Source organism: Trachypithecus francoisi, unplaced genomic scaffold (genome assembly GCF_009764315.1).
Source record: "Trachypithecus francoisi isolate TF-2019V2 unplaced genomic scaffold, Tfra_2.0 Lachesis_group14, whole genome shotgun sequence".
Taxonomy (NCBI): Eukaryota; Metazoa; Chordata; class Mammalia; order Primates; family Cercopithecidae; genus Trachypithecus; species Trachypithecus francoisi.
In genome coordinates this window covers 48,136,305-48,163,660 of record NW_022681459.1, presented here as the reverse complement: position 1 = coordinate 48,163,660, position 27,356 = coordinate 48,136,305, and the positions used below count along the sequence as shown (strand labels likewise).

Here is a 27,356-nt window from a genome sequence, read left to right as displayed (position 1 = left end):
GCACTTTGGGAGGCCAGGGCAGGTGGATCACCTGAGGTCAGGAGTTCCAGACCAGCCTGGCCCACATGGTGAAACCCCATCTCTACTAAAAATATAAAAATTAAACAATAAACAAATAAAAATTAGCCAGGTGTAGTAGTGGGCACTTGTAATCCCAGCTACTCGGGAGGCTGAAGCAGGAGAATCGCTTGAACCTGGGAGATGGAGAGTGCAGTAAGCTGAGATCGTACCATTGCACTCCAGCCCGGGCAACAAGAGTGAAACCCCATCTCAAAACAACAATAAAACAAAAACAAAAATGAGTCAGGCATAGTGGCGTGCACCTGTAGTCCCAGCTACTCAGGAGGCTGAGGCATGAGAATCCCTGGGAGACAGAGGTTGCAGTGAGTGGAGATCGTGCCACTGCACTGCAGCCTGTGTAACAGAGTGAGACTGTCTCAAAAAAGAAAACTTGGCCAGACAATAATAATAATAAAAATAAAAATAAAATAAAAAGAGTTGCCCAGGCCGGGCGCAGTGGCTCAAGCCTTTAATCCCAGCACTTTGGGAGGCCGAGACGGGCGGATCACGAGGTCAGGAGATCGAGACCATCCTGGCTAACACGGTGAAACCCTGTCTCTACTAAAATTACAAAAACTAGCTGGGCGAGGTGGCGGGCGCCTGTAGTCCCAGCTACTTGGGAGGCTGAGGCAGGAAAATGGCGTAAACCTGGGAGGCGGAGCTTGCAGTGAGCTGAGATCTGGCCACAGTACTCCAGCCCGGGCGACAGAGCGAGACTCCGCCTCAAAAAAAAAAAAAAAAAAAGGGGGGGGTTGCCCAAACATTAAAAGGTTAGTGCATGAATGAACCTTTATGCATTAGGTAAAATGTAAAATGATTAAGGTGATTTATAATGCCTTGCACTTTACTTATCCTAACTGCATTGGGGAAGGTGGCTTTTATGGTTCTATTTACATGCTTTCATATACTTCTGCTTCTTATCTGAGTTAACTAAAACAGCAAAAGGAAGAACCTTAAAAGAAGAACTTAGAGTGGTAAAAATGTTTTTGTCTGTATTTAGAAAGAATAGTTATTAGCTGCCAGGCAACACTACGGGACCCTAGAACTGAGGCTTTAATGTAATTAAGTATGATCAGATGACTTACTACTCCGACAGTCAGATAACATACCTTACCTGAAGAGGTCAAAGCAAGCTGGTCAATAACCTGAAAAAAACTGTTTTGTCACTGTTTTTGTTTTGCCACAAAAAGTAGACTGACCTGGTAGGAGGGTAAGATGGAGGTGCGGTGACTGGCTGCATGGGGTAGCTCCCAGGTACCTGGGGATAACTGTAGTTACTCTGTCCATATCCCAGGCTGGGCTGGTTGTAACCCCCTGTGCTAGACTGAGGTTGACTAGTCTCAGTGGGCTTGTTTCCATCCTGCGGTCTAAGAGGAGAAATTAAAAATAAATAAAATTAAAAAGTGACCTTTTTTGTGTGGTCTGCCAACCACAAAACTCCTGGGTAAGAATGCTACAAATCTATAAGCAATAAGCAATGTTATGATTAAGCCTGGAAATAAATACAATAAATACAATCCTAAAGTAAACTACATCAAACTGAGTGCTGGTCCAACTATATTTGCTTGAAGACAATGCTAAGGAAGGGGAAGAATCAACTGTATCCACACAAGAGACATTAATATGCGCCATTCATCACAGTAAAAGCTATAAAAGAGCGCTGCGATATTCTGTGCTACCAGTTTAGGTGATCCGGGAGAAGTGATCTGTTAGGGAATAAATGCTTTTTCTCAAAGGGGACTGCTGAAGACTAGAAACTAACAAAAATGTAAGTTTTAGGTTGGAATAACATTTACGTAAGTCCATGGCATCATAAATTTAGAGAATTTGCAGGTTTATGATTCTCATTTATTAAAAACAGACCAGGCCAAACATGGTGGCTCACACCTGTAATCCCAGCCCTTTGGGAGGCCAAGGTAGGAGGATGGCTGGAGCCCAGGAGTTTGAGACCGGCCTGGGTAATATAGGGAGACCACACCTCTACAGAAATAGAAAAATATTATCCAAGTATGGTGATATATGCCTGTGGCCTCAGCTACTTGGAAGGCTGAGGTGGGAGGACCGCTGGGGCATGGGAGGTGAAGGTTGTAGTGAGCTGTTAATCGTGCACTCCATCCCCGGTGACAGAGAGACTCCATCTCAAAAAACAAACTGCCAGGTGCGGTGGCTCATGCCTGTAATCCCAGCACTTTGGGAGGTCAAGGCAGGTGGATTGCCTGATGCCAGGAGTTCGAGACCAGCCTGGCCAACATGGAGAAACCCTGTCTCTACTAGAAACACAAAAAAATTGGCCTGTCGCCGTGGCTCACACCTGTAATCCCAGAACTCTGGGAAGCCAAGGCGGGCAGATCACGAGGTTGAGAGATCGAGACCATCCTGGCCAACACGGTGAAACCCCATCTCTACTAAAAATACAAAAAATTAGCCGGTTGTGGTGGTGGGCGCCTGTAGTCCCAGCTACTCTGGAGCCTAAGGTAGAAGAATGGCATGAACCCAGGAGGCGGAGCTTGCAGTGAGCCGAGATCATGCCAGAGCGAGACTCGGTTAAAAAAAACAAAAAACAAAAAACAAAAAATAGCTGGGTGCGGTGGTGGGCGCCTGTAATCCCAGCTACTCAGGACGCTGAGGCAGGAGAATCACTTGAACCCCGGAGACGGAGGCTGCAGTCAGCCGAGATTGTGCCATTGCACTCTAGCCTGGACAACAACAGCGAAACTCTGTCTAAAAAACAACAACAACAACAACAACAACAACAACAAACAAAAAACCAACCAAACCAACCAACCAACCAACCAGAAAAAATCATTTACTAAACGGGGCTGCATAAATTAATCTAGCTTGGCTCCAAGTCTCCGTAATGGAAACACCAGAGTAAGGCAAAGAGACCCCTCCCAACTCCCTGCTCGGATGAACCTGGAAGTAAGTATCCCTGTTAAACGATGAAAATTAATCTCAATTCCAAGGAAAACTCCAGGGGTTTCTATTACCCCCCTGGCCCTAACAGTTTACATCACAGCTGCAGCAGACTGAGTTAGAGCTATTAGTACTTTAAGCAAAGCCCAAAGAATCAACAGGCAGGCCAGGCCAGGTGCGGTGGCTCACACCTGTAATCCCGGCACTTTGAGAGGCCAAGGCAGGTGGATTACTTGAGGTCAGGAGTTCGAGACCAGCCTGGCCAACACAGTGAAACCTTGCCTCTACTAAAAATACAAAAATTAGCCGGGCATGGTGGTGCATGACTATAGTCCCAGCTGCACGGGAAGCTGAGGCAGGAGAATGGCTTGAACCTGGGAGGTGGGTGCACTCGCCACTGCACTCCAGCCTAGACAACAGAGCAAGACCCCATCTCAAAAAAACCAACCAACCAACCAACCAACAAAAAAAACCCAGGAAAACCAGAGAGAGTGTGAAGTACTAACTTTTCCCGAGCTGAAATAGGTCCCTTATCAAACCCCAATTCATACATAAAACTCCCCAGATATGGCTTGGATATACTGTTGCATCAGAGCATCAAATGGGACTTCATACGTCTGATGACACTCTGAAATGACGCCCTTCCAGGAATGAGCCACTAAGTTTAACTTAGCTACTGCAAAGGCTGCCTACCAAGTATAAATTACCAAGTGGCTTTGATTACTCACTGTGCACTTTAAAAGTAATTTCACGAGTGTTTGTCAGAGCTAATTTCTTACCTCTAGAGCAGATAAGTCTAGGTTAGAAATTGATTTCTTGTTTATTCCCCAAAATGTCTTCTTTCAAACCAGAATTCAATGTACTTTCAAGACTGTATCCAGAAGCCACCTAAGTGACTGTCTAAAGCAAAGACCTAAAATCTTTTGTTAAGTAATAATTAACACTGTTTACCTGCTAACCAGTCATGGGATATGAGCTCTGTTCATCCTATAGCAGGGTACCCAGTTAAGAATTTTTATTTGCCTATAATATTTAGATTATTAAGCCTCTACATAATGTAGAGAAAATCACGTCAACTGCTTAAGCCGAGGCAGTGATGTTTGATTTCTTGAACATGGGTATGTTCTTTCCAGACAATTAGGTCATACGACCATTTCTTGGCTCACGTGATGCACCCCTTCCCCTCCTGCCCGTGTGAACTACCATGTTTTTCCCAAAGAGAAAGCGGTTATCCATTTACAAGGTCAATGAAACCAAAGATAAAAGCATCAAAAAGTACAATTCTATCAGTCATGCTGCTTTGAGTGAAAACACACACACTCTTTAAAACAATAGCCTTCTCCTACCCAAAAAGGTCATTGTGAAACCAGAGAACCTATTCAGTGTCATTCCTCATGTTGGCCCTTGGATGGCACCATTTCACCTTTTATTTTATTTTTTTGAGATAGAGTCTTGCTCTGTCGCCCAGGCTGGAGTACAATGGCGCCATCTCGGCTCACTGCAACCTCTATCTCCCAGGTTACAGTGCTTCTCCTGCTCAGCCTCCCCAGTAGCTGGGATTACAGGCATGCCCTCACACCAGTTAATTTGTCTGGTTTTTTTGAGACAGTCTTGCTATGTCGCCCAGGCTGGAGTGCAGTGGAGCAATCTCGGCTTACCATAAGCTCCGCCTCCCGGGTTCATGACATTCTCCTGCCTCGGCCTCCCAACTAGCTGGGACTACAGGCGCCCACCACCACGCCTGGCTAATATTTTGTATTTTTTAGTACAGACAGGGTTTCACCGTGTTAGCCAGGATGGTCTCGATCTCCTGACCTCATGAACCCCCTGCCTCAGCCTCTCAAAGTTCTGGGATTACAGGCGTGAGCCACCGTGCCCAGCCAATTTTTTTGTATTTTTAGTAGAGACTGGGTTTCACCATGTTGGCCAGGATGGTTTCGAACTCCTGACCTCATATGATCCACCCGCCTTGGCCTCCCAAAGAGATGGGATTATAGGCGTGAGCCACTGTTCCCAGCCAATTTCACTGTTAAATGCAAAGTATTTCTGTGGTATGTTCCAGTACATCAGTTACTATAATGTAACAACAGTGAACATCTGAGAGTATGTGAAAGCAACCATTAATAAGGAACTAATCCACAGATTCCTTTAAGGGTATGTAGTTGGTTTCTTTCTCTCCAACATGAGACTGACGCATTAAGGGGACCGTGGCCTTACCTTGTAGGTGCAGTGGCTGCTGGCTGCTGCCCATAGGCTGGATAAGCAGGCTGAGTGCCATATGCAGACTGAGCTGCATAGGAGGCCTGGGTGGTGGTGACTGTAGCAGTGGTGGTATCATAAGCACCAGTGCCATACCCCTGGACAGGCTGGCTGTATGCCTGGGGGGCAGTTGGAGTAGTATAACCTAGAACAAAGGAGAACTGCATCAGATTACAGGCCCCCTTAAAGATCTGCCTACACACTCATTATCACAACAATTTGTAAACCACTTACTTTCAAACCATCACAATATTGGATCCCTTTAAATATTCCCCCTTCAGCAAGAGTAGCAACAAACTACTATTTAAAGCCTAAGTTCTCTGAATATACCTAGCTTTTGGTAAAGTAACTGTCTCATTTGCTCTAAAACCACACCTAATAGAAATGGCATGTCATGCTACAGAAAGCAGGGTTCCTTCTGACCCCGCTTGAACGCTGTGAATAGGAGACAAGTCTGTTTTTGCCAAGTCTGTACTAATTGTGCTAGCAGGTCTTCTTAACAAGTTTTTAAACAAACTTACACGCCCCAAAATGCCCTCAAGCAGGAATAAAATATCCCAGAAAAAAGGTAAAAGGCAAATGACATAGCATTTTAAAATAATTACAAAATAATGATCCAGGTACTAGTTCTAACACCAAAACCTGTAATTTGGGTAGTAATTAATCACTTTTAGTTCCAAGCACTACATCACGTGAAGCACAAGCTCAATTACTTGAGCACATGAATAATAAAGATAAACTATAAATTATAGTTGCTTAACACAGGTTAAACTTTTTTGGTTAATTATTTAAAATTAAACTTCGATACTGCTCCAAACATTTAAAAGGTAATATTTTCACATCATAAAGCACATTCCTGCCTGGTTATCAAGTTACTCAGCTCCATTCCTCTCTTACTTACCTACCACAAGCAAAAGGCCTTTTCCTGCTCAGCAATATTGGAGGTAAACCCTAGAGTCCCTCCTCCCCTTCAGCACTTCACTAACCAGGTGTCAGAAAAGACCTGCTCTCACAGGTATGCTGCAAAGCAAGATGCATTCTCTCCCTAGCTCCTGCCTCTACCAGACCAGGCAGGATCCATGCCTTTCCCTTTGGGACCTGGGCATGGAGCATGACCAAAACCACAAAAGTCTGCAGCTCCTAACTAGAGTCCCTTTTATTGTAAGAAGTGTTACAACCATTCCTGGTGCTGGGCTCTTCTTCCTCATGGTCAATGGGTACAATTAAGCCATGCAATCAGAAGTTTGGTTTACACTTTGGGACTCTGAGATGGGAGGACTGCTTGAGTTCAGGAGTTAAGATACCATCCTGGGCAATACAATGAGACCTCGCCTCTACAAAAAATAAACAAACTTAGCTGGGCATGGTGGCATGAGCCTTTAGTCACAGCTACTTGGGAGGCTGAGGTGGGTGGACTGCTTGAGGCTGGGAGGTCAAGGCTGCAGTAAGACAAGATCCAGCCTAGGCAACAGAAAGAGACCCTATCTTAAGAAAAACAAAATTTTGGTCTAGGTGCTGGCATTTATATCCATCAGAGAAAAAAAAAGTCTAAATCTCACTGAAGAAAAAGTTTCCGTATTTAAAATAAATCCTGAATCAAGACTGCCCATTTTAGTTAAGATTTAGGGCCTTAAAGTGTCCTCACATACTAGCCAAAAACAAGTATCAGCTTCCTTTTGTAAAATCACCTTTTGTAGCACAGAGTATAATAATACTCTTTTCTTCTCTATCTCAAATATTAAAAGGAAATTATGAAATCATACACAGAGATAGTAATTTCCTTGTCAAAACTGCTGGGTTAAAATGTATATGAAAGTATACATAGTTTCTTTCAGAAAACAGGAAGCCCCAAGCAAAAAAAGTCTTTGAGTTGGCATGTTGTTCATCTGAACTGCTTAAGTTTTTTGCAGAGCCCTAAGGTCAACCACATAAGGCATTCATTTATTTAAATTTAATTAGAATCTAATACCATCTACCCTACCGTTCATACACCGATTACTCCCCACCACATGACAGAATACCTATAAGATTTACAAGGAGGGCAATTAAAAAAACAAAAAACTAAAAGTGATCAGGGCAATAACTCATGTCATAAAACTACGCAGCAACAGTTAGGGCCTTGTCATGCTAAGGATTACAACAATAGACACTGGGTTAATAAATAATCTTTTAATTCTTCTGTAGTACCCACAAAAGCAGCCAAGCAAAATGAACAAAAATCAACAGAGCAAAATGATATAATGACCAAAAAAAAAGACCAGTGGCAAAAAAAGAAAACACACCTACTATGTGCTGACAACTCGAAGGAAAAAGGTGGTAAGAAGTATTACACAAACCGACCAAAATTTTTGTTCAATGTAAAAATTAAGTTTTTAAGAATTCCATTGAATTGAGGTTTATATAGCCCCTTTCTTCTGATGTTTAATTTTTAAAAATCCTAGAAGAGAACAGTGTATTTTTATCTATTCCCTCCAATGATTATCCACTAACTTTTATGTTCAAAGGCAGCATGAAGTAAGCAAAAATGCAGCTTGTGTGCCTGAAATCACTCACTACCGATTAGACTCCTGCTTAGTTTTGTTCACACAGTTTCCTTATCAGGCTTAATTTTGGTGTTTTTATACCCCAAAAATTCTTGGGAGGATTAAGGGAGATAAGGCCACCCCATAAACTATGAATTCTATACAAACATTATTAAGTGCAATCTCCAGCTCATCAAAGCTACTAGTCTCTATACTAGAGTGACCTGTACTTTTCAGGCCCACAGTCATGATGGGGCTTTTTCAACCAATGACAATGGGATACATGGCTCTAGAGAACCATTAATTTGCCTGTAAATCACTCCGTCTCATCCCTGTAAAATGATCTAAGGATTCCAAAGATTAGATCTAGGGCACATTAATTTTCACATCATACTTGTTTTAAAAAATGTAATAGCTTTAATACATGAAGTCTATCTCACAATTTCAAAATTCTATGCTAAAAAATTCAAACTGCATAAATTAGTTCCAGCTCTTCCCACAGCTGCAATGAACACCACTACAATGTTTAGGTAAACATTTCCCATCCTATTCGAGAAACACCCTGGACGGGTTAGGAATTACTTCCCACCAAAATCAGGACACTGGTACTCAATGAGATAAATTACAGACAAGTTTTTCCCCTTAACTGGACTATATATAATGCAGAACTAAAGACAGTTTGAAAATAAGAGCTCTGACATCTTTAAGACTTTATTAAACAGTCCTTTGTAATAGCAATTATAAAAGGGGCGGGGATAGAGAGCCTGAAACATTACATAGCACTGAACACAAAAACATTATCATAGATTTTTCATGTATCCCACCCAACCTCAGCATCAGAATACCATTTCTTCTAATTCTTAGAATAGTTTATTTTTTAGTTTCTTGGAACAATGTTATATATATTCAAGACATATCATGGATTAAAATAATTCATAACACTTAAAACAGAAAATAAAATGTGTCTGGACTGGAAACCAACCAATAGACAAACATGATACATGCAGGGTGGCAGTCTGCTCCTCTACATAAATCTCATCATGCAATCTATCCTTCAGGGAACAGGGGAAAATCAGCTGGGGAGAAATCATCTGAAATACCTTTGGGAAGGTAAATAACTATTATTAAGGCTTGAAACAAAGTAATATTAAATAAGAAAACCTTTCCCAAAATCATATAAAGAATAGGACATGGATCTGCAAATGGCACCTGAAGCAGTTTTTCATTAGCACCTTGCTGTGTGTGATGTTAGAAAGTCTGGGTGTTAAACAAATGAAAACACCTAAAGGATTAACATTACAGGGTTAGACAAGATGGAAAGCATTTCCCATGCAAGAATGAGCAGGATAGTCAAACCTGTACTGGTCCCTTCTACTGTGGAAAGCACAAAACAAAAAGTAGAGGGTACACTATCAGATGAAGCAAACATGTGAAAACCAGTTTGATTTTTAAGCAGCTCAGTTTAAGAAGGCTCATTCTTACTCAGTATTAGCATTAGCAAAATCTTTTAAATAGTCTCCATTTCGTCGTGAGATTATTCAATACGCTGTATAAAACAGTTAAAAGTTCTTTTCTCTCCTGGAATTTATCCCACCCACATTCTATTGGAAATCTCTCAAGACTATAAGAGTAGGAAAGAGAGAGAGAAAATACCTCTTCCTAAGAATAAAGGATTCCCCAGATGCCAAGGTATGGACCAGAATATACATCCAAAAGCATGACTAATAAGCTTCTTAGCCAATGCCCTAGCCAAAACAACCCAAATATCTCTCCAAGGCAGGCCTTACCAGTGGGAGGCTGTCCATAAGAAGTTGCATAGGCGGTCTGCCCATAGGTTGCAGTGGTCTGAGCCTGGGTATAGCTGACATCAGTGGGCTGTCCATAGGTTCCATAGCTTTGTTGCCCATATGCCTGCTCCAAAAAAATGAATGCAAGAACTTCATATATCAACTTTTGTATTTTAGCAATAAAATGGATTGCTAAGTTTCTAAATTGGAGAACCAAAGTCAAAAACATTCCTTTCTAGAAGATTTAAAAAAAAAAAAAAAAGACAAATAATCACAGTATCATGAATGTTATCCCTTATCTAATTCACTCATATTATGGTAAAGTTAGCTACAAAAAAAGCTCATTAGATAAGTAGGTAATGTCATTCACAGCTTCTCAGAGGGGGGAAAAAAGATAATCAGGCAAAACCTGTTAACTATACACGAGATGAACAAGACACTCTCAAGGGAAGAGCAATAAGGGCACAGGTGTATTAATTGCCAGCACTTAGCATAGCACAGTTTTAGTGATTGGAAACGAAAGGTAGGAAGACAAATGAACAAAGAGAAAGCAATGAAGAGGGCTAAAATCTGTCAGAAAAAATTGAAAACCAGATTTTCAGCCTGACAAAAGACTTTAAAATTACTACACCACTTCAAAGAAAATGAACCAGAACACTGTATGTCCTCTTATGGTGGGCGCATCAGGAGTACTGTCTTTTGAACTTAGACATCAATAATACTTAAAATCAGGCAAGGAATAAGCTGTTCTTTCAGATATTAGCATGATTATTCTCTAGATTTGTTTAAATGACCAGTTACGTAAGATCTGCCAGAGACATCACATTCTGCCTGTCCTAGAACATGTTTCCAAGGCAGTTATTAGTATCCATTTTATGGCATGGATCATTTCAGAATCCAACATCATCTTGAGAACACTAGAAGGCTAATTTCTAGAATCTGTTGGCCTAGGTTTTTTAACAGACTCTTCACTGGAAAGAACTCAGGAGCTCCTTGGCTAGGTCACCAGTTTTTTAGAGCTAATCCCACCACTTACTGTACGACCACTGGCAAGTTACTTAATATCTATGCACTGCAATGTTCTCCTCTGCAGAATGGTCATATCATCCTCGTTCTTTGCAGAATTGCTATGATGAATAAATTCACTAAAGTTAAACATAATGAAGAAGGACCAAGCATGGAACAGGGCACCTAACTTGAGAAATCACACTAAAAAGTTATAGAGAGCCAATTACCAGCCTCTGAATGGTTTCATTTATGATGGCAGAATGGAGTCCTTCACGCTCCCACTGTGAAAGTCTGAAATGCCTGGGTATTTTACTATTACAAACACATTACTCATTTGTTTTACTGGATAACTGAAAGATAACTGGATAATTTACTGATTTTACTTGGAGGTGCAGCTACATATAATTATCCTAAAGATTACCTGGGTGGTCTGTGCATATCCTTGAGTGGGCTGGGCGGTGTAAGCACTGTAGCTGCAAAAGAATTAAATGCAATAACTTGAATAGAGAACATTCAAATACCACCTCTACAATTAAAGAAGGCTCCATACTCAAAAAATATTAATCACAGACAAAATGCGGTTATAGAAGACTGACTTACCCCTGCTGCGCTGCAGCTTGGCTATAGGTACTGTAATCTAGAGGAAAACGAGGAGAAAAAATAGTGTAAAGTTAGCAGAAACAAGAAGAGAAAAAAGGGGGAAAGAATTCACGTGGCAGGAAGAATTTCTTTAAACTATAGGGGGACCTGCCAACACAGGTCCAAATGAGTCCCCCTTATCTCTCAAAACCTAATAGAAAAAAAAGTCTAAGTCAGTTAAACTCAACATTTGACTACGGGACTAGCTAATGAGGTCAAGATCAGCTGATTTGGCAGGTATACTTTGCATGTTCTCATGACCACAAAACCCATCCCAATTCCGACTGTCATTTGAAACACAGACGATCATCAATATCTCAGACTAACAACAGGATCAGAAGTTTTTTCCCTCATATAAAACGGAGGCATGCAACAACAATACAAAGTTTAACACTAGACTGGTTAGGTTAGAACCTACCTCTCCTCAAAAATGAGTTTTCACTCCCCTCCCTTTAGCAAGTTAGACAAACCACCATTCCCTAGCTCAACGACAGTGAAACAGAATGGCAGAAAAGAGGGCAGTCACCACACTCCAGTGTTTTAAAGGGTTTGCTGTGTCAGAACTACATTTGTGCAGCAACTTAAAAGCTAGATATATTATAAATCCTGGTGAAGCAGAACTAAGGCAGAATCCTGAAGACAGGCAAAGAAGAAAAAGCATTTAATCTTTCTGGGAAAAATTTGGCAACACCATTGTCTCTCATACAACTCAAAATGATTTCAACTTTAAAAAGTAAACCTCCCTATAATTTTCCTTTTCCTATGAAATTTACAACATGCGTCCAAAGGGACCAAAAACTCTGGTCCACTGAGGTGTCTACAAGTAGTAAAAACAAACAGAAAATAGTTTTTAGAGCACTACTGCATTGAAGTTAGATAAGTTTAGTTTTTTTAAAGGCAGTTAATTATTTTCGAAAATTCTGCCCAATTCTTTCTTCTCCACAAGAATACATATCTTGTTCTGTCTGAAGACAGTACTGCCATTAGGATGGAAAAAAGGGGTCCTTTATTTTCCAATCAGAAAGTAGTCCCTTATCCAAAATCAACAATTGACAGCTCTTCACTGCATCCACTTCACGCAATCCAAAGCCAGCCTCACAATCCCTCAGCGGCCTGAGAGAGCTTTGCTGAATCCATCTCTTCACGTTGGCTTATCTGTCTACCTCTCTATACTTTATTAGTGGACTACTTTCTTTCCTTTGTACACACTCGTAACTCAAAACCCTGAATCACCAAGATCAAATCAACTGCCCAAAGGCTACCTATAATGAAAAAATAATTTGTTCATGGCAATCTTAAAGGCATTTTCAATAGCACTACAAGTCATACTCTCTGTGACATTAAAACTAAATGCAAATCATTTCTTCCACGTGGCATCTACAAAATAAACACAGCAATGAATCATTCAACATCAAATATTTTAACCCACGTTTTAAGGTCTTTGAGAAATGATTGTAAATCACCGACATGTTAAGTACAGTTTGCAAGACGACTTTTACACAATAGTAGTTATGTAAAACATAAAACTGGCAAAGCTGATATGGAACAACTAATGACCTCTTAACAGTGAGAAACCAGAGGATTCGGCCCTATACTAACTGGTGGGCTATGGAAGGTAGCAAATTTGTTTCATGAACTTACATTTATCTTCCTAGAGCACACAAACATCACCGGACCTCAAACAAGCTATTAGGTTGGTGCAAAACTAATTGCGGATTTTGTCATTAAAATGGCAAAACTACAATTACTTTTGCACCAACCGAATACAATTACAAACTGGTCAGATTATTCAGCAACCGTGTTTGTTTTTAACCCCCAAAAGTGAGCCACAGACTTCACTAAAAATCACTTCACTGTGATTGAGGGGTGGGGGTTCTAGATTGCAGCGAGTCTTTTCTACATGAGATACACACGAGGAGAGAAAACCTCTATTATTATTAACCCAAGGCAATGCTTTAACACTTTATAGCAGTCACTATGGAAGCTGCTTCACCCTACCTGAGTTGAAGTCAGCATGGGACAAATTTGTGGAATGATTATGCAGGAAGGTCAGAAAGGCTCAAAAGCTTAACAGGTCTAGCCTAACTTCTGTATTTTACAGGAAAAGAAACTAAGGCCCAGATTACTTATGTGACTCTCTGAAGGCCCCCCAGCCAGGCTTAATGTGTTTACTTTGTGTCAAAAGAAACCACAACTATAATTCTAATACAGTACAAGCACATGGTAGTTACTAAGTGAACAAGGTTTGAACAAAGTTGACTGAAAAAAGACATGCCCAGCCATGCAAAAATGTCAGCGCACACGCTTTGCCTTTTCAGGCTTTTGCAGAGGAGAAGAGAGTGGATAGGGCACCTAGGAAACCACTTTCCACCAGGAGGTTAGCTGTGGTATTTCAGAGTCCTCTCTTCTACCGGCATTCTTTGGTATCCCAGCAAGAACACCCAACACTTACCTGTTTATTGACCACATAGATGGGGTGAATTCTTAAACTGTCCTTAAGTTGCTGGATTCTGGACTCTAAAAACTCTGGAGGGTCCAGAGCTGTTCCTGTCTTTCCTCTCATCTTCTCTCACTGTCTCTAAGGCCTGGAACCAGGTGGCCTGAGAATACCCCCAGAGGCAAAAATGCTCCACCCTGCCAATTTCCGCGGGCTAGTGTACCCACAGCTTGCGACCTGCAGGTGGTGGCTAGGCGACACTCTTAAATGCTCCTTCCATCAAGGACCACTCTACTCCCCTTTTGGAGTTCCCATCGGGGCTTGCTTTCAGGTGCCTTTAAGATCGCCTCTACTGGCCTCTTTTCCCTTTCCTCTGTCGACCTACGAAATCAACAGGCCTGCCGGCCTAACGCAGGCGAATAAACGTGCGAGACCACTGCTGAAACATTATTCAAATGCAGGCTCGGCCTTTTGTTCCTCCTAGGTCAGAGCGGCCAGAAATATCTTACTGGTAGCATTTCTCGTCTCTCGATCCAGGCTGGCCTTATTATACAACGGATGTCCCTCGGCGTTTGCAGAAAAAGGGCCCTGGAAAGCCACTTAATTGGTTTTGGGGGAGGGGAGGGCGTGGATTAATAAATAACGATAAAAATGGAGAAGCCCAAAAAAGCGGCAAACTGGGGGCCCTGGAGGAGGGAAGCACATTCTGTCTAAAGTCCAGGCGGGCAGAAGTTCGGCTTGGGGCTGGAAGACGCCGAGGGGGCAGTTCGGCAGCGCCAGACGCCCCAGCCGACTGGGCCTTAAAGATGACGGGGCTCCCGCTCATAGGCCGGCACCCCTCGGCCCACAAATCCACGGTATCTTTCTTTGCTTTTTTCCCTGGTTTCTCGGGAAACCCTGAAAACGCGGAGGGAGGCAGCCTGCGGCCTCCCCGGCGGTTTCACAGTGACCGGCTCGAGGGCTGGCCAAATCCTCCGCTTCACGCAGGGCCTCGAAGGCCGCAGGCCCCGCCCACGTGGCGGGAGGCACGGAGCGCAGGGCGCGAGAACCGCCACACAATGGAGGCCAAAGCGGGCCCCGCGCGCCCCCGCCGCAGCGAGCCCCCTGCGCGCCGCGGGAGCCGGAAGATTCCAGAACCGGCCCGCCCGGTGGGGGGAGGGGAGAGGAACGCGGATCCCCGGGCTCGTCAGGTCGCGGCGGGTTCCTCAAACCCCTCTCGGAAACTCCACTCAGTCTTCCCAGCCAAGCCCAGAGACAAACGACCCCCAGTTTGGGCGTTCCGGCTACCGCCGGCGCGACCGCAGTTCCACCATACTCACCCGTGGACGCCATTTTCTCTCTTTCCTCCTCGTTCTCTCAACGTCCGTCTCCCTCTCGCTTTCCCTCTAGGCGCCGCACTGCGCAGGCGCAAATCCCGCAACCCCGGGCGCGACCATCAGGCCAGGCCACGGGGGTGGGGTCAGGAGGGATGAACCACCGCTTTCTCGTTCTTCGCGTCCGCAACCCTTGACCCAATCTCTCTAAAGAGCGCCCGACGTGACACTCGAGCCAAAATAGCACCTAAGGGGCCAGAGCGCGGGTGAGCGGGTCTCAATGTGAAACCGGAGAGGCTCTCTTCACGAGGCTAGGTTGTTTGCAATGGTTCCGTCCGCTGGCTCTAGGGACCGTCGCTGAAGAGTCTGCCCTGCAGGGAGACGGAGATCGGCGGGAGGGCTGGGGGAAGGGACCCGGACTAGAACAACTGCTGACTAATCCGCGGGCCGCGGGGAATGGGTGGCGCGCCAGCCGGTCGGCCGGGGTCACGCGGCCGGGTGTGCGCGGAATGGATTCAGGGTTTCCCGATCTCGCCCGGGAGCTAGAGTCCCGACTCCCAGCCTGGGTCCCCGACCGGCCTTTCGGGGTTGCTGGGCGCGCTCTGCAGTGAGTACCCGGGACGCGTGGCCCGGGCCAGCGGGGAAGGGCCCCGAGGCCGGTCGGCTGGGTGGGAGGCCTCGAACGCCGTTTCTGGCCCCGAGACCCCATCCCCGGTAACGGTCGAGGTGGAGCACGCCCTTTAATCATCCTTCATCCAATACCCTTGTTTCTACAGAAGGGGAAACTGAGGTCCAAGGAAATTGAGTATCTTTGCAAAGTCCCCAGCTGAGTTCGAACCAGACAGATCCTGGGACCCCCTACTCTATCCGCCACCCGGAAGAATCTTCGTCCTTGTCTTTCCATTCTGCCCTCCCGGCTTCCCATTAAGGTAGGCAGGGCCTGGTGGTGCACTGCCCGTTTCATAGATTGAAGAAAGTGAGGTCCAGGGGGCTCAAGTCCCAGTTCCGAGTGTCCACGGGCAAGCCTTTCCCCCTTGCTAAGGTGCCCAGAGCTGGGGAATGGTTGTGAGGTGAGGATACAGGAGGAGGTTTACGGTGGGTGTCTTGGCCCCAAACCCTGCCTCCAGGCAAGGCTGGCCCTGCCCACCTTTCTGGACCTCTAACCCCAGCCCCCTAGGTGGATACCCGGGTCCACAAAGGGCAGGGTTCACCTTCAAATCCCTCAGCAGGACCAGGAGTCAAGCTAGTGTCCTTTTTTCAGTGAACATATATAAAGCACTGGTTGTGTGCTGCGAATACCCTGGGGAATGTGGGGATCAGAGGAGCCATGAGCTCAGACCACCTGCCTAGGGAGACAGACTGGTCAAGCTGTGCTCCTAAAGATAAGATCCCTGATGTTGGGGGGCCACAGGAGGGGAAGGGATATTTGAGCTAGGCTTCCAAGAGTAAAATAGGAGTTTGCCTACTGGCGAAATGGAGGGAAGGACAATGCAGGCTGAGGAGCTTTCCACATTTTTCCTGCAGGAAACTGGTAGATGTGGAGAAGGTGCTTGGCAGGGGAGCAAATTAGGCAGCCTTCTTGTCTCTCTGGGATCCTGCTTCCTGCCCTGAATCAGCTCAGTGGGAGTCCTGGGACAGAGAGGCTTGACCAGGGACCTACAGGCCCTGGAGGACAGGCTGGATGCAAGAGGAGAGCACAGGGGAGAAGGCCTTGCTTTGGTGGGCAGGGAAAGGCCATGTTTGAGGGCCAAAGCTCGGACCAGCTAGACTGGAGCAGCCACCTCCATGTTGAGGCCTTCTCGATGGGCCAGCTGGTGGCTACCAACGCCCGCCATGATTAGTGGGGATTGCTATGATTTATGGAGCAAGAGTTGTGGGCCAGGGCCCACCTTAGCCTATTCCTTTTTATTTCATCATTCTCTGAGGAAAGGAATTTCTGAATTCCCATTTTACAGATGAAAAGGGAGAGGCTCATCTGTAAAATGAGGCTCATCTGTAAAAAGATGAGGTTGGAAACTTGCCTTGGGACACAGAGCAGAAAGAGGTGGAGCCCATACTGAAGCCTTCCTGTGGAAAGGGGAGCTAGGGCCAGAGGGGCTGTGCCAGTAAGGATGCAGGAGGAGGCTTACGGTGGATGGGCTCACCCTCAAAGGGGATGTCTCAGTCCCAGGTCTCTTAGTATGGCTCAAGGTGTGGGACTCCTGCCCTTCTGCCCCACCCTTCCCCAGTCTGCTTGCCCATTGGCTGGCCCCACTCCAGGGTCAAGGGCAACTGAACCCATCTGAAGCATTAAGGCTGGGCACAGGGTGGGGGAGGAAGGAGGGAGGTAGTAGCCTGAGGGAAGGGAGAGGACAGAAGAGGGCTAGAGATGGCCCTGAATTCACCCAGGGGGGTGAGGGGCTGAACCCCTCTTTTTGGGAGTTTGGGGCCCATCAGGACTCAGGAGTCTCTATGCCTGTCCCCTGCCAGTCCTTAAACAGAGGTGAGTGGAATGGAAAGATGGCTTATGAGTGCATGGGTTAGGGTCTGAGCTCCACTATGGCCAAGCTGCTGGGCCTGCCTCTCCAGCCTGTTTCCACCTCTGTAAAATAGGGCTGTTGATGAGGTGCTTGAGAGGGTATTGGTGAGACAAAACGTCCAATAACAACTTGTTGTTGTTTTCTTTTACCCCCAGCGCACAGCCCTAGGACCACCCTTGACCATCCTCAACCAAGCTATGCATGCCAGGGGCCCCCATGGCCCACTGTCCCCGGCGCTGCCTCTCGCCTCCTCAGTCCTGATGCTGCTGATGAGCAGCCTGTGGCTGGTGGGGGCCGGCCCCAGCTTGGTCCTGGCCCCGGAGCTGTTGCTGGACCCCTGGCAGGGTGAGGGCCAGCCACATGGACCTTGGAGGAAGCAGGAGACTTGCTGTAGGGCCTGGGCCCAGTTGGCAGGAGCAGCACAAGGCCTCCAGGTGTCAAGAAGGGATGGGGCCCAGTGTCCCGGGGGAAGCATGGCCTTAGGAGCATGCTCAGCACATCCACAGCCAAGAAGGGAGGCAGAGGATTCGGCGGGGTGGGCTGGAACCTGTGGGTAGGAGTGCTTTTCTCATGGTTTCCCGGTCTGGCAGCTTTTCCTTGAAATAAGAACTAAGGCCAGGCGCACTGGCTGATGCCTGTAATCCCAACACTTTGGGAGGCTAAGGCAGGTGGATCACTTGAGGTCAAGAGTTCGAGACCAGCCTGACCAACATGGTGAAACCCTGTCTCTACTAAAAATACAAAAATTAGCTGGGCGTGGTGGCACGTGCCTGTAATCTCAGCTGCTCGGGAGGCTGAGGCAGGAGAATCACTTGAACCTGGGAGGTGGAGGTTGCAGTGGGTCGAAGTTGTGCCACTGCACTCCGGCCTGAGTGATAGACTGAGACTTTGTCTCAAAAAAAAAAAAAAAAAAAAAAAGAGAAAACAACTAAGACTTTCAGCTAAGCATGAGGATGGGAGGAGGAGGTGTTGGAGGTTCGAGGAGGGACCTTAGCTGAGCACCTGTTTCCTAATAATAACAACTCCAGTTTGTATTTGAGGACCCCCAATGATGCTCAGAGAGGTTAAGTGATTTGACCAGGGTTACACAGCTTGAGGGAATGGGGTAGCTCCAGGATTGAAGCAGGCCATCTCATGCTCTCAGCCAGGTATGATTTAGTAAATACAGAAGCAGAGTACCTTCATGGTGTCTGGGACATAGTGAGTGCTCAGTAGCAGGTTGTCAGTGCAAAGACTGAGTGGCAGGTGCGGTGTGTTCTGTTTAATACCACAGAGGCGTAGCCACAGTGTTTGGAAGTCCTTGGTCCCGTCCACCAATGATTAAGGGCTGACTGTGGGCAGACTGGCTCCTGGGGAGGGGAGGTGGGCTCAGCAGGTGGCCCTGGTGTAGGGTAACCTTCAACCTGGCACACCTGGGGCAGCCTTGGCTGTTGGGGCCACTAACCTGGCACATAAGCCCCTTCTCTCTCCCAGTGCACCGACTGCTGACCCATGTCCTGGGCCACACGGCCCTGCCAGGCCTGCTCCTGAGCCTGCTGCTCCTGCCCACTCTGGGCTGGCAGCAGGAGTGCCACCTGGGCACATTGAGATTCCTGCATGCCTCAGCTCTGCTCGCCCTGGCTTCTGGGCTGCTGGCAGTACTGCTGGCAGGCCTTGGGGTGTCCGGTGCAGCCGGCAGCTGTGGATACATGCCTGTCCACCTGGCCATGCTGGCTGGGGAGGGACACCACCCTAGACGACCCCGTGGGGCACTGCCACCATGGCTGCCACCATGGCTGCTGCTTGTCCTGACCCCACTGCTCAGCTCTGAGCCACCCTTCCTGCAGCTCCTTTGTGGCCTTCTTGCTGGTCTGGCCTGTATCCTTTGCCTGAGCCCAGGGCCCGTGGGGATGTGTGGGTTCTGTGGGTGGGTGCCTAGGAAGGAAGTGGCACAAAGGGGTGAAGTCCCAAGCAATACCAAGGAGCCGTGCACACACATTCCAGGAGCTTCTTGAAGTCTTCCTCTGGGACATGCTCTGGGCTGGGACCTGGGGGGTCATGGCTTGGTGGAGGTGCCAATTACAATGTAAAGGGCTCCGTGGGCTCCCTGTAATATCGATGCCATTCTTCGCAGAAATAGAAAAAATAATCCTAAAATTTATATGGAACCACAAAAGGCCCAGAATCACCAAACCACTCTGAGCAAAAAAGTAAAGATTAAAAAAATTAAAAGCCTGGCCATGCGCAGTGGCTCACGCCTGTAACCCCAGATCTTTGGGAGGCCAGGCGAGCAGATCACTTGAGGTCAGGAGTTTGAGACCAGCATGGTGAAGCCCCATTGCTACTAAAAATAAAAAACTTAGGCCAGGCACAGTGGCTTACGCCTGTAATCCCAACACTGGGAGGCCAAGGTGGGCGGATCACAAGGTCAGGAGTTCGAGACTAGCCTGGCCAATGTGGTGAAACCCCATTTCTACTAAAAATACAAAAATTAGCTGGGCGTGGTGGCATGTGCCTGTAATCCCAGCTACTTAGGAGACTGAGGCAGGAGAATTGCTTGAACCTGGGAGGCAGCAGTTGCAATGAGTCGAGATCGTGCCACTGCACTCCAGCCTGGGCTACAGGGCGAGACCCCAGTCTCAAAGAAAACCCCAAAAAACAAAAATTAGCTGGGCATGGTGGCAGGCACCTGTAGTCTCAGTTACTTGGGAGACTGAGGCAGGAGAATTGCTTGAATTCGGGAGGCAGAGCCTGCAGTGAGCCAAGATAGTGCCGCTGCATTCCAGCCTGGGCAAGACAGCAAGACTCCCTCTCAAAAAAAAAAAAAAATTAAAAGCCTAAGTGAATAGAAAGATCTCATGTTCATGGATTGGAATACTTAATATTGTTAAAATGTTAATGCTACCCAGTTGATTTATAGATCCCACACAATTCTTATTAAAATCTCAGTTGTCTTTTTTTGTTGTTGCAGAAATTAGCAAGCTGGTCCTAAAATTAATATGGAAATGTAAGAACCCAGAATACCTCAGATAATCTTGAAAAAGAAAAGCAAACCTGGAAGACTTATACTTTTCAATTTCAAAACTTAAAACTACAAAAGTGGCCAGGCGCAGTGACTCACGCCTATAATCCCAGCACTTTGGGAGGCCGAGGCAGACAGATCACTTGAGGTCAGGAGTTCAAGACCAACATAGTGAAGCCTCATCTCTACTAAAAATACAAAAATTAGCAAGGCGTGGTGATGCATGCCTATAATCCCAGCTGCTCCGGAGGCTGAGGCAGGAGAATTACTGGAACCTGGGAGACAGAGGTTGCAGTGAACTGAGATTGCACCACTGCACTCCAGTCTGGGCAACAAAGTAAGACTCTGTCTCCAAAAAGAAAAAAAAAAGCTATACAGAATTACAATAATCAAGATATTGTGGTACTGGCATCAGGATAGACATACAGATCAATGGACTAGAACTGACGATCTAGAAATAAACTTAAATTTACTGTATAGCCAATTTATTTTGACAACAGTGCCAAGTCGATTCAATGAGGAAAAGAATATTCTTTTTAATAAATGGTGCTAGAGGTTGGGTGAGGTGGCTCACGCCTGTAATCCTAGCACTTTGGGAGGCTAAGGTGAGCTGATTTCTTGAAACCCGCAGTTCGAGACTAGCCTGGGCAACGTGGTGAAACCCTATCTCTACTAAGAATACAAAATAATTAGCCAGGTGTGATGGCACGTGTCTGTAATCTCATCTACTCGGGAAGCTGAGGCAGGAGAATTGCTTGAACCTCGGAGGTGGAGGTTGCAGTGAGCCGAGATTTCACCACTGCACATCAGCCTGGGTGACAGAGCGAGACTGTCTCAAAAATAAATAAATAAATAAATAGTGCCACAGTGCTATTTATTGGCGTTCTGCTTCTGAGAGAGAGAGAGGAGAGTGTGTGTGTGTGTGTATATATATATATATATTTTTTTTTTTTTTAGGGTCTTGTTTTGTCACCCAAGCTGGAGTGTGGCGACGCGTCATAGCTCACTACAGCCTCAAACTCCTGGGCTCAAGCGATCCTCTCGCCTCAGCCACCTCAGTAGCTGAGACTACAGGTGTACACTGCCATGTCCAGCTAATTTAAAAATTTTTTTGTAGAGATGGGGTCTATGTTGCCTAGGCTGGTCGTGAACTCCTGGCCTCAAGTGATCCTCCCGTCTCAGCCTCCCAAAGTGGTGGGATTATATAGCTGTGAGCCACTTCGTCCAGCCCTAAGATGATTCATACCTATCAGGGAAAACAGTGCCACCGGAGAGAATAGGCTGGCCCCTATACTCTGGATTGGGGACAGGAGTTATCCAGGCCTGTCTGAAGGCAAGAGCGGGTGTATCCATGGGACTTCTTCCAGGAAGGGTGGGCCTTGAGTTACAGACCTGAAAAGGTGCACAGGGTTCTGGGAACAGAGTGGGTCAGGGGTGAGCCCAGGCTTTGGGGTAAGGCATACCTGGCTCTGTTTGGCTGAGTAGTTTCAGGCAGATCCCTTTTCCTTTCTGAGCCTCTGCTGCTGACCAGGGTGATGCTATTCCATGCTGGGCCACAGTGAGGAGATGGGAGGGAATGGTGGCCAGCACACTTGGCATGGGGCCTGGCCTGTGGCGTGGGCGCACCGCTGGCTGCTTTTGGTTTTCCTTGACTGGCCGCCCTGCCCCGGGCAGACAGACGCAGCTGGGGCCTTCCGGTGGCTGGAACCCTCAGAGCGACGGCTGCAGGCGCTGCAGGAGGGTGTTTTGTGTGGGACCTTGGCGGGGTGCTGGCCCCTGAGGCTCCTTCCCACCCCGGGCAGCGTGGCGGAGCTGCCTGTCACCCATCCTGCCGGACTGAGGTGAGGGTGATGGGGGGGATGCCAGCCCAGGTGGGCACTGTGGCAGGGCTGGCAGTCAGGCCCTCTTCTGTTCCCACTCCTCCAGGCCTCCCATCCCTGGACCGCCTTATGTAGCCTCCCCTGACCTCTGGTCCCACTGTGAAGGCTCAGCCCTGCCCCCACCAGGCCTGAGGCCTGTGCAGCCCACCTGGGAGGGCTCCTCAGAGGCCAGCCTGGACTGGGCTGGGGCCAGCTTCTCCCCAGGGACTCCGATGTGGGCGGCCTTGGATGAGCAGATGCTGCAGGAGGGCATCCAGGCCTCACTTCTTGACGGGCCAGCCCAGGGACCCCAGAGCGCACCATGGCTGTCCAAGTCCTCTGTCTCCTCTCTGCGGTAAGGTGGATTGGGCAGAGGGGGGTCCCCTGGTGTAGGGGCCGGTGTGGCCCTGACACTCCCCACTTGTCCCCCCACCCCCCACAGGCTGCAGCAGCTGGAGCGCATGGGCTTCCCCACGGAGCAGGCGGTGGTGGCACTGGCAGCCACAGGCCGCGTGGAGGGTGCCGTGTCACTGCTGGTTGGAGGACAAGTGGGCACTGAGACCCTGGTGACCCAGGGAAAGGGTGGGCCTGCCCACTCTGAGGGTCCTGGGCTTCCCTAGCCCAGGCAGAGAGTGGGGCACAGGCATGCCCTTGGGTGCTAAGGGCTGGGCTGCATGTGGGTAGCCCCAGCTCCTGCTCTGTCTACTAAGGACCACAGTGGGGAGCAGGGGCACCTCTGGAGGCAGGAGAGGCCAGCATGCTGCCCTAGTATGTGTTTAGAATAAAAACCAGTTTGTTTTTCAACCTGGACCTCCTTGGAGGCAGCAGTTGTGTTTGACTCTTCTGTGTTGGCATCAGGGGGATGAATGAATGAGTGAGCACCAAATGAATGACCAGTTGTGGGAGAGCTGTTCCCTGATGTCTGGAGACACAGGCTTCCTGGCCCTGCACCATGTAGCCTGTACCTCCAGGAGGCTCTGTCCTCCAACACGGAGCATTCTTCACTACCCATTTCCAGCTCTCCTCCCATCGTATTCTCATTCCCAGCTGCCCCCATCTAAGCACACACTGAGACCAGGCTGCGGGGAATCAGGTAGGGGCCTTTATTGGCCAGCACACGTCTACCTCCTGGCATCTGTCACAAGCATTTGTGGGAGCAGACAGCCCCTTCCTCTCCATGTCCCCATCCCCAACCTGAGATGCGGGAGGGCCTGGGGGCTCAGAGGGGAGAATTGAGGCAAGAAGCCCCTGGTGATCCAGTCAGGATTGGGCAGCTTGACCTTGGGGTGGGGAACCCAGCACTGGACAACAAGGAGGGAGGGGCACAGGAGAGCTCCCCGAGGTTTGGTTGGGGAGGAGAGAGAGGAAGACTGCTCCCTGCCCCGTCATCCCTGCATGTGCTAAGCCCCAACTCCTGACTCCCTCAGTGCCTTTGGGCCTGGATACTCAAACAGCAGATGAGACAAAGCCTTGTACCTCTACCCCTCCTTGAAGGCCTGCCTCCCCCCACTTCACAGAGGGAAACTGAGGCCCAAGCCTCTCCTCTCAGCCCCTGCTCAGCCTCAGACATGTGCATGGTGCCAGGACTGAGACCTGCTTACCCCTAAGGCCTAGATGGCAGAAGGGACCCTGAGGATATTAATAAATATGGACGGGCGGTCCCTGGAGGCAGCTGGCCGAGTCCAGGTAGGAGGGGAAGCCTGGCCTGGTCTGCCCCAGGGGCTGCCACTGCCCTCAGCCTCTTTCGTCCCGGCTCCTGGGGGCCACGATCCGGTAGTTGGCTGCATGTCCGCCCCTCTTGCCCCGAAGGAGGCTGGGGGTGCCTGTGCCAGCAGGACCTGCCCCAGACCCCATCTCTGGTTCTGCCGGAGGGAAGGAGAAGGAGAGAGGCCACATCAGGGTGGTTCATGTGAGGTACCCACCTCCCCTTGGCCCTCTAGGGGGTGGCAGAACTGGGCACCCTCTGCCAGGTATAATCCACCCTGGTATCTGGCTGCAGAGCTGTGGGAAAGGGGGTCTACAGATTGGGGTCTGCCAGGACTTACCAGCCCCCCAACCCAAGGAGAGCACTCAGTGCCTCTGATTCCTGCTTTGTCAAGTGGGGTTAACCACACCCACCGCCTTTAGGAAGTGTTTAGCATGCTGTGAATGCTTCACATAAAGGCTGCTGCTTTTTTCTATTCATTTTGGGGTGGAGGTGTGTCCTGAATCATCCTCTATGTGGTAGCTGGGTAAACTGAGGTAGCTGGGTAAACTGAGGCTAGGGAACAGACTTGGGCTAGGCCACCAGTTGGAGGGAAGGGCTTAGGAGGCCAGGCTCTGCCACTGACCTATTGTGCAGTCTTGGGCGAGCTGGACCTCTATCAGGGTCTCAGTTGTCTCATTGCTAAAACAGGGACAGTTCCGGACGGAACTGGAAAACTACTCATCTTTCAAAACCGAGGGTAGGAGCTATCTCCTTCAGGAAGCCTTCCGTGACTATCATCTCAGCCCTTCCCGAAGTAAAATGAGCAGGCCAGGCAGGTCAGAATAGGCTGTTTTTCTAGGGGGAGATGGACACTCAGGGAGGAGAGGGCCATGGGGGAGGACTTGGCTAAGCCTCCATAGGACAGATACTTGGGTTCTGGTGAACACCAGGTTCCCATTGAGGGCACTGGTAGGGAGTGGTAGGCTATCCCCTCGTAATCATGACTGTGCCCTGACCCTGTGTGGCCCAGCCACCCATGCACCTCCGGGTTGAGATGAGGGCTCCTGGAGCAGACAGGCATATGTGGTCACCGAAAGGGACATTCCATGCCTTAACTCAAGGAGCGTGGGAGGGGAGCGGCACAGAGCACTGGCCCCAGTGCCAGCTAGGATCATGTCCTGGTCCTACTCTGCCAGTTATGTGGCCTTGGGCAAGTTGCAGAACCTCTGAGCGTCATCTGGAACGTGGGGATAATAGTCCCGTTTTTACACCCTTGTGATACATGTGTTTACCATGACCAGGACTGGAAAGTGGTTTTCACAAGAAATGCTGGATTATTACGGTTACTAGGTTGGGGTCGCTTCCACCCAGGTCTCCTGCAGGTCTGGTCCCTGTGAGTTTGTCACAATCAAATTTGGGGCCCTGGATGAGTGGTAGAGTCAGCAAACTTTTGCTGGTGAAGCCCAAAGGGCCAGCATGTTAGAGGAGAGACCTGGGGTGGACCCCTAGCCTGATCATTCCCATTCCTGTGACCCTGAAGCAGTCACAAGAGCCTCCAAGCCTGTTTCTTCATCTGTAAAATGGCATGGCATCGCTCACCTAGCAGGCTTACTACTCTAAGAGACTGGAGATGATCGATCCAGCCCAGGTGAGCCAGACACGTGGCAGCTGATACTATTATAATTATTGATTATAACCTAAACAGGAACCCCATCTGGGTCTTCAGTAGCACCTGATGTGTATGTTGGGCCAATGGGGAGGGTCCCATCTCCCACTCCTCTGACCTGTCCCTCCAAGCCCCGACCCAAGCTGGCTCGAGGGGCCACTGGCAGTGGGTGTGGGACTTCTGAGGTGCCTGGCACTTTTCTCCCTGGGCTGTCAGAGACAGAGCTGGCTGAAGGCAGGGACAGATCCAGAGCCATGGTGGCCCAAATGTGCCCCTTCTGGCTCCTGCCCCAATCCTCAGAGAGAAGGTGGGGACACCTAAAAAGGTTCTGAGAGCCTGAGATTTGGTCCTTGGCCCCTCTCTGTAAGAGGGGAGGAGGTCTGGGAGCTAGCCACTGAAGTTTCTAGAAGTTAGAGAAGCATGCGGCACTGTGGGAGGAGCTTTGGAAGCAGACCCCATACCCTTCCCAGCCTCTGGGCCTCTGCACAGGCAGGACTCTCTCAAGGCTGCCCTGCCCACTTCTCCACCTGGCACACTCATTGGGATCTTCCAGGACCCAACGCGGAGTCCCCTCTTCCAAGAAGCCTTCTCCAACCCCTAGGGACAAGTGCCTGTTCCTCACCCACATCCTTCCGTGCTCCCCTACCCCATATCTCTGTAGATACGATTCCCTGCCACTCATGGCCAGCTCCCCAAGGCCGGCACCTATCTATACTCCAGACTGCCAGTGCCCAACCAGGCCTGGCTTTCAATGAGTGTTCCCTACGGTTTTGCTGGAGGAAGGAGGCTGGGCTGTAACCTTAACTCTCCTTCCTGCTTGGGACTTAAGTTTCTCAGTCTTTTTGTTTTTGAGCAAGAAGGGTCAGCCTTTGGCAAAGAGGATATTGGGGAAACAATCTGAGGTTTTCTTTTCTTTTTTTTGAGACGGAGTCTCGCTCTGTCTCCCAGACTGGAATACAGTGGTGCGATCTTGGCTCACTGCAACCTCTGTCTCCCGGATTCAGGTGATTCTCCTGCCTCAGCCTCCCAAGTAGCTAGGATTACGGGCGCCCACCACCATGCCTGACTAATTTTTAGTAGAGATAGGGTTTCGCCATGTTGCCTAGGCTGGTCTTGAACTTCTGACCTCAGGTGATCCATACGCCCCAGCCTCCCAAAGTGCTAGGATTACAGGCGTTAGCCACCGCGCCCAGCCTCTCAGTCTTTAAAATAGATGCAAGGTTGGACATGATGTGGAGGCCTCTGTGCACTGATGTGAGATGGGCTGTGAGATGGTGTGGCAGGGCAGGTGAGGAACAGAGCTCAGACCCTCAGGCAGCCAATCCCTTCCTTTCTTCAGGGCCAGCCACAGGCTCCAGTTTCATGAGGAAAGACCTCAGCTTCACTCCCAGGAGCCAGACGCAAGGCGGGGTACCACCCACTGGTGTCTAACCAACTCCTGTGCTACCCCATCCTGCCTTCTAGGACCTTCTCGATCTAGGCCCTGCCAGATTCCATCACTTCTCGGCTCCTTCTGGTCTCTTGGCCTTCGCTCATGCTGTTTCTCTGCCTGTTCACTCTTCCCAGATCCTTGCCCTTCAGGTCTCCACTTAGATATCACCCTCCAGGAAGACCTCCCTCAACCCCCTCCAACCTCCTCTGGGCCAGGTCAGAGGCACTTCTGTATTCCCACAGCTGCCTGTACTC

General features: G+C 48.4%; 3 protein-coding genes across 14 annotated transcripts in view; 1 reads left to right on the top strand and 2 right to left on the bottom strand.

Moving 5' to 3' along the window:
* Positions 1 to 15,279, bottom strand: part of EWSR1 (EWS RNA binding protein 1) — a 32,072-nt gene extending 16,793 nt beyond the window's left edge. For 3 of the 6 annotated variants that reach the window (XM_033233120.1, XM_033233121.1, XM_033233124.1), the window contains exons 1-7: positions 14,945 to 15,279; positions 11,150 to 11,186; positions 10,971 to 11,022; positions 9,542 to 9,665; positions 9,111 to 9,128; positions 5,191 to 5,377; positions 1,260 to 1,427 (exon numbers count right to left, since the gene is read on the bottom strand). In XM_033233120.1, coding sequence (XP_033089011.1) covers positions 1,260 to 1,427; positions 5,191 to 5,377; positions 9,111 to 9,128; positions 9,542 to 9,665; positions 10,971 to 11,022; positions 11,150 to 11,186; positions 14,945 to 14,957 — 599 coding nt within the window. In that variant the 5' untranslated portion in view covers positions 14,958 to 15,279. The remainder of the gene's footprint in view (positions 1 to 1,259; positions 1,428 to 5,190; positions 5,378 to 9,110; positions 9,129 to 9,541; positions 9,666 to 10,970; positions 11,023 to 11,149; positions 11,187 to 14,944) is intronic. The other 3 variants (XM_033233122.1, XM_033233123.1, XM_033233125.1) reach the window with 1 other exon arrangement.
* A 23-nt stretch (positions 15,280 to 15,302) lies between these two features.
* Positions 15,303 to 23,138, top strand: RHBDD3 (rhomboid domain containing 3). 3 transcript variants are annotated; one of them, XM_033233130.1, is made up of 7 exons: positions 15,303 to 15,545; positions 15,715 to 15,867; positions 17,613 to 17,802; positions 18,931 to 19,314; positions 22,137 to 22,299; positions 22,385 to 22,672; positions 22,760 to 23,121. In XM_033233130.1, exons 3-7 carry the CDS (start codon positions 17,655 to 17,657, stop codon positions 22,935 to 22,937), a joined length of 1,161 nt encoding a protein of 386 aa, XP_033089021.1. In that variant the 5' UTR covers positions 15,303 to 15,545; positions 15,715 to 15,867; positions 17,613 to 17,654; the 3' UTR covers positions 22,938 to 23,121. The 3 variants fall into 3 exon arrangements, 2 of the variants coding, with proteins under 2 accessions (XP_033089021.1, XP_033089022.1); XM_033233131.1 differs by lacking the exons at positions 15,303 to 15,545; positions 15,715 to 15,867 and adding an exon at positions 15,874 to 17,420 and having other exon boundaries at positions 22,760 to 23,138; XR_004442362.1 differs by lacking the exon at positions 22,760 to 23,121 and having other exon boundaries at positions 15,320 to 15,545; positions 17,613 to 19,314; positions 22,133 to 22,299; positions 22,385 to 22,533.
* Positions 23,139 to 23,397: 259 nt separating this feature from the next.
* The window catches only part of EMID1 (EMI domain containing 1), a 55,102-nt gene continuing 51,143 nt past the window's right edge, over positions 23,398 to 27,356 (bottom strand). For 4 of the 5 annotated variants that reach the window (XM_033233126.1, XM_033233128.1, XM_033233127.1 and 1 more), the window contains one exon: positions 23,398 to 24,179. In XM_033233126.1, the coding sequence (XP_033089017.1) occupies positions 23,928 to 24,179 (252 nt within the window). In that variant the 3' untranslated portion in view covers positions 23,398 to 23,927. The remainder of the gene's footprint in view (positions 24,180 to 27,356) is intronic. The other variant, XR_004442361.1, reaches the window with a different exon arrangement.